General features: G+C 47.8%; 1 protein-coding gene across 2 annotated transcripts in view; it reads right to left on the bottom strand.

Annotated features, from left to right (window-relative positions):
- Positions 1 to 653: 653 nt before the first annotated feature.
- The window catches only part of KIRREL2 (kirre like nephrin family adhesion molecule 2), a 54,670-nt gene continuing 49,323 nt past the window's right edge, over positions 654 to 6,000 (bottom strand). The window contains exons 13-15 of one of the 2 annotated variants that reach the window (XM_060693990.2): positions 5,858 to 5,967; positions 3,027 to 3,110; positions 654 to 2,561 (exon numbers count right to left, since the gene is read on the bottom strand). In XM_060693990.2, the coding sequence (XP_060549973.2) occupies positions 2,115 to 2,561; positions 3,027 to 3,110; positions 5,858 to 5,967 (641 nt within the window). In that variant the 3' untranslated portion in view covers positions 654 to 2,114. The remainder of the gene's footprint in view (positions 2,562 to 3,026; positions 3,111 to 5,857; positions 5,968 to 6,000) is intronic. The other variant, XM_087876573.1, reaches the window with a different exon arrangement.

Below are 6,000 nucleotides of genomic sequence, written 5' to 3'. Positions count from 1 at the left end.
AGCCAAATAGGTTGTAAAAAAATGCTTTTAAAAGTAAAAAAAAAAAAAAAGGATCCAAAGATCGCGCGCCACAGCTGTGATCGTCGGAGCCTTTTTTTTACTTTTTAAAAGCATTTTTACTACCGGTTCCAGAGAACTGGTAGTAAAAGAATGCTACAAAAGTAAAAAAAAAAGTTCCGAAAACATTTTTTACTACCGGTTCAGGCGAACCGGACCAAACCGGGAGCATTTCACCCCTGCTGTAAAAGCACTATGAAGCAGTCTCTAAGTCTAAATGCTATTGCTATTGCTACATCAGAAATGGCTGGGGGAAAAAAAAATGTAAAACGGTCTCCCATAATTCATATAATCTAAACCTATTTTAAGAATTCAGTTCTTGGCGAAGAATCCAAATGTGTTTTCTTTTTTTCTCTTTCTCTTCCAATGGCACAGGGTCCCTGTTAGCTTTTTATGGGCATCTAGGCTACAATGGGGGCACGTTGTATGATACCTATGTAAAACATCGCATGGGAGAAGTGGAGAACAAATCGGAACATCAGACCATCTATCATCGCGAAAGGCAGTTTCCAATTTTCTAAAATTATCCCTTTTTAAGTGTTTGCCGTTTCCTTTGCTGCCGCCGGAGGAACAAAGAGAAAAATAACCCAGCCTCGCTCTTTGTCTCATGTTTTTTAAAATTAAATATAAATATTTCAAGTGTCCGTACATTTCTCCCTCTTTGTCTCTGAAGCACCACGGGTTCAAGCAGGCACGGCTCCAAACGGCCTGTGAGAGATCTTGCTTGAAAAATGCGGAAGGAAAAAAGAAAAATAAAAAAGGAACAAAAAAAAAAAAGGAAACCAAACTCCATTGGTTCTGAAGACACGAAAGCAACAATGTCCTTCCCTTGTAAAGTGCCCTACAGGAGCATACAAATACACTTAAGGCAAAAAGAATAAAAAGGAAAGGAAACAAGAAGGAATAACTGAGCTCTAAAGAAAACCGACAGCTTTATCCATCCCCCCATAGATGCACAAACAAGATCAATAGATCTTGCCCGTTTTTGGCTTCTTGCTCTCTTCCATGCTCTGCTTTTCTTTTCTTTCCCCCCCCTTAAATTAGATTTTATTCTATCAGTCTCCTTCATTTCAACGTTAATGGTCAGTTCACGTTTTCTCTTGGCATTGTGTTTAAACACCACTGCCACCTGCTGGAGAGTCTCGGGTGATGCAAGTGCTTGGAAATAGCACACCTTTTTTCCCCTCATTAAAACATGGCACTGCCATTACCTAAGAAAGGGGAAGGAATTTACCGTAGTTGCCTTTATATTCATCCAGGGTGCCCACACTCCCTGCTTGCTAAAGAGAGGGAAGATGGGAGTTATTTAAACCAGCGTTTCTCAAACTCAGCTACTTTGAAGGAGATTGTGGACTTCAACTCCCAGAGTTCCTCTAGCCAGCATGCTGGTGGGAGAATTCTGGGAGCTGAAGTCCACACACACACACACCCCTCTTAAAGTTGCTGAGGTTTGAGAAACACGGATGTAAACCACAGCATCGAGCCAGGAAAATGAAAATACAAGCACTAGTGCCCATGCGTAAAGATTTCCCAGAATCATGCGACTGCAGGAAGGGGGAAGGGGGAGCCAAGTGGCGCATCAGTCAGTCCCACTGCTGAGGCAGCTCGATCACCAATGGATTTGTAAGCTACACTTATGGCTGATCTCCCATGAAAGCTTGGCCACCATGTGAAATCTGGATTCTTACAGACTGAGTCACCCCCCCCAATAAGGTTGGGTCCAGACCCAAAGTGGGGGGGGGGACACGTTGCATCCTGTGTCTGCTTTCATGTCCTGACCCAAAGAAAAGTCTGTCTATCGATTGCTTTACAGTTCTAGGTTCCGGTCGGAAGAAGGCAAGCAGGATGGCGGCCATCTTGGTTGCCGGAGTGACCCCCTAGGCCAATCCTCCTGTTGAGGTTCCTCAGAGGGCGAGGCTAGTTTGGGGCCCTCAGGAAGAGATTTGAGGTCCTCAAGGCTGTCCCCATTGGAACCAGTTCTCCCCGAAGCCAGTGTCCACTTCCGTTTCTTTCTCACTGAAGATGGAAGGAGAGTCCGGAAGGGGTGGGGGGTTCCGTCATACGTGAGTCTGCATGCGCTGTTGAGCAGGGCGCCCATAGTCAGACTGCTGAGACAAGGAAGTGTAGGAGAAACGGGAGCAGCCCGAAGCTTTGCTGGCTTGGTCGGATTGCTCGTAACCGCTCTCGGCTTTCTCGTAGTTGCTCGGCTTGACGTAGCTGGTGAAAGCCCGGCTGTAGGGAGCGGTGAGGTAGGTTGCCCCACTGTATATGTTCTCTGGAGGGAAAAGCCGCTCGTGGGTGGTGTCGTACGCCGAGCGGGAACTGGGGGTACCCAAGGTGTAGCGGTGGGTGTAGTCAAAGAGTTTTGGTTGCACCGGCCCCGTGGAGGGGTACAAGGACGTCGGCCCGAACAAAGGTCGAGGGGCTGGCGTGTATTCTGAAAAGCTGCTCCCCAAGCAGGGCTCCTCGTGGGCACGCACCTTGTAGTAGCCATTGGTGGGGTCCTGCGGAGAAAAAGAGGGTCATGAGGTTAGAGGTGGACTCACTGCTCGGTTCTAGGTTGCCGGCCAGGAGCTGGGTCATTTTCTAGGATACAGTACTGCAGAATAGTTTTCCATGTTTAAGAATTATCGGTCGCAGGTGAAACTAAATCTCATCTATCGTGGGAATCTTCTCCCCCACAACTTCCTTTCCCCTCGTTTGTTTATTCATTGGAGACGTCTCCATCCCCACTCTAAGAACTCAAGCCTACTGGTGAAGGTCTTCTCCCGTTCATCTCCACCAACACATCCCGGGAAGGAAGATGGCTTGAAAGAGAGCGAATGGTCCACAATTCCCCAGGTAGACCCAGAACCAAGGGGTGGGGGTGGGGGTGGAGTGGGGGGGTGAACCTGAATGCAAATTCCTCTGCAACCGCCCTGGCTCGGTCAGACATGCGGGAAATCCCACACAGCCCCAGCCGAGCTCACCTTCAGTTCCTGACTCCCTTCGTCATCCTCCAGGATTTCACTGTGTTCAGTGTGCGACGTGGCTGGAGATTCGCTGCTTGTAGCCTGGAGGCAGAGGAAGGGGGAAAGGTGAGCATTGCTATCCAAGAGGGCTTTGCACAGCTTGGGGCCCAGAATTGAAACTGCCCACATGGCTTGAACCTTGAAATGGAATGGAGCAATAATGCCAGTGTATGGGAGGGGGAGAAGAAGGAGAAGGAGAAAGAGGAGGAGGAGGAGAAGGAAAAGGAGGAGGAGGAGGACGAGAAAGAGAAGGAGGACGAGGACGAGGAGGAGAAGGAGGAGAAAGAGGAGGAGGAGGAGAAGGAGAAGGAGGAGGAGAAGGAGAAGAAGGAGAAAGAGGAGGAGGAGGAGGAGGAGAAAGAGAAGGAGGAGGAGGAGGAAGAGGAGAAGGAGGAGGAGGAGAAAGAGGAGGAGGAGGAGAAAGAGAAGGCGGAGGAGGAGGAGGAGAGAGAGAAGGAGAAGAAGGAAGAGGAGGAGAAGGAGAAAAAGGAGGAGGAGAAGGAGGAGGAGAAGGAGAGAGAGGAGAAGGAGAGAGAGAGGAGAAGGAGAGAGAGAAGGAGAAGAAGACAACTTGGTCGTTGCTGGACTATTGGGAGCTGCCTCTCAAAATTGTGGGCTCAGATATGAGCCAATCACAGACAGGGAAATTCAAATGTCACAAAACAAGAACTTGGAGGCCCTGTGGATCTTCCTGGTGGCCCATTCTATGTTCTGGAGGTGTCAGGTTCCTCCAGGGTCCAAAAGCAATAGGGCAGCAGCTAAGAGCTGAACAGGGACAGCCAAAAGGCCGGATGTGGCCCCTGGGCCATAGAATGCCAGGTCTGACATACATACAGTAGTCTAATAAGGAACCTTGTTAATTCTCTTCCTCCTGACCAAATTTTTCATGCGTTGCTGTCCCTTTGGCCTCTGGAATGCAGCCCCTCCCTCCTGGGAATCCAGACCACATTCCACCACACAGGCCAAATGAGATATGACAAATGAGATATGTGTTTATGCCATACCCTCAAATGGAGTGACTGCATTTCTATGGCATGCTAGGCTTGATTCGTCTTAATCTAAATTATTATTTTTAATAATACAGGTAGAGTGCCAAGAATTGAAAAGAGATTTATTTGCTAACCAGACTGAGTGGGCTGTGTGAACACAGCCAATAAAGATTGAGCATTAGACTGTTTGTATTGAATTCAACTCACTCCTTTCATTTTAAGCATTCATGTAACGCAGTGATGAAATCAAAAATTTTTTACTACTAGTTCTGTGGGCGTGGCTTGGTAGGTGTGGTGTGACTTGGTGGGCATGGCTTGGTAGGCATGGCAGGGGAAGGATACTGCAAAATCTCCATTCTCACCCCATTCCAGGGGAAGGATATTGCAAAATCTTCATTCCCATCCCACTCTGGGGCCAGCCAAAGTGGTATTGGCCGGTTCTCCGAACTACTCAAAATTTCCGCTACCGGTTCTCCAGAACCTGTCAGAACCTGATGGATTTCACCCCGATGTAACGGTATTGGGTCTCAAAGAATGGCGAAAAAGCATGCTAGGGGGCTAAAACAGTGCCCTCTATAGCAAAGGAAGCTATGGGATGAACAAGCTTGGGGAAACTGAAGATTTGCAGGGAAACTCCCAAACCTTATAATTTTTAATCAGTACAGGGGGATTTCCTCAAAGAGCATGGAAGGAGTCCATGAACAAAGGAGACAGCAGGGACTGGGGATTTGAAAAACAAGGGCACGGCATGATTTCCTGGCTGGCTGGATCCGTGTTTCTCAACTATGGCCACTTTAAGAAATATGGAGTTCCCATGCTGGCTGGGGAATTCTGGGAGTTGAAGTCCATATTTCTTAAAGCAACCCAGGTCGAGAAACACTAAGCCAGGTCCAGGGGGAATGAACTGGGAGTATCCTAGAAAAATGTAAACAGGCTGGCTGGAACTTTGCGGAGCGGATGGGAAAAGAGTATTATTGACTGGGAAAAACAAAACAACACCACCGGGATCAGTGAGTGGGAAGCGATGTCCTTGGAAAAGGATAGGACTCTTTGCCTCAAGCATTCGGACAGCTGCACGCTATTCTACAACGTTGAGCTGCAGCTCCTTCTCTGCCCCCTTTAAAATTACAGTGTGTAATTTTAAATTCTGCATATGCTTCTTTGCTTGTGGCTACAATGATAAAAGAAGAACACTCTCTGTCTGTCTCGCTCTGTCTCTCTCGCTCTGTCTCTCTCTTTCTTTCTCTCTTTCTCTCTCTGTCTCTTTCTGTCTCTCTCTGTCTCTTTCTTTCTTTCTCTCTCTCTCTCTGTCTCTGTCTCTTTCTCTCTTTGTCTCTCTTTCTGTGTCTCTGTCTCTGTCTGCTCTCTCTCTTTCTTTCTGTCTCTCTTTCTTTCTCTCTTTCTCTTTCTCTTTCTCTGTCTCTCTGTCTCTTTCTTTCTTTCTCTCTTTCTCTGTCTCTCTGTCTCTTTCTCTCTGTCTCTGTCTCTCTCTGTCTCTTTCTTTCTTTCTCTCTTTCTCTCTCTCTGTCTCTGTCTCTGTCTCTTTCTCTCTCTCTTTGTTTCTCTTTCTGTGTCTCTGTCTCTGTCTGCTCTCTCTCTTTCTTTCTGTCTCTGTCTCTTTCTCTGTCTCTGTCTCTCTGTCTCTTTCTTTCTCTGTCTCTCTCTCTGTGTCTCTGTCTCTCTCTGCTCTCTTTCTTTCTTTCTCTCTCTCTCTCTCTGACTCTGTCTCTGGGACTGGATGCTACAGAAACAGGGACTTGACAAAAACAGAGGACCCCTTGAGTGCCCATCTCTGCTTACCATGGGTTCCTTGGCGTCATCTTCCACCTCGCTGGGCCTGCTGGGGCTGCTCTCGCTTGTGGTGATCTGCACAAGGATATCGGCCTTAGACAGCTGTGTTCCCCGCTTGGCTGTGGAAGAGACAGATGGGGAGAGGCGGATGT

The sequence above is a fragment of the Pantherophis guttatus genome, chromosome 10, assembly GCF_059756535.1.
Source record: "Pantherophis guttatus breed Tessera chromosome 10, ASM5975653v1, whole genome shotgun sequence".
Lineage (NCBI taxonomy): Eukaryota > Metazoa > Chordata > Lepidosauria > Squamata > Colubridae > Pantherophis > Pantherophis guttatus.
The sequence above is the reverse complement of the archived record's forward strand: the minus strand, read 5'-3'. Positions and strand labels throughout refer to the sequence as shown.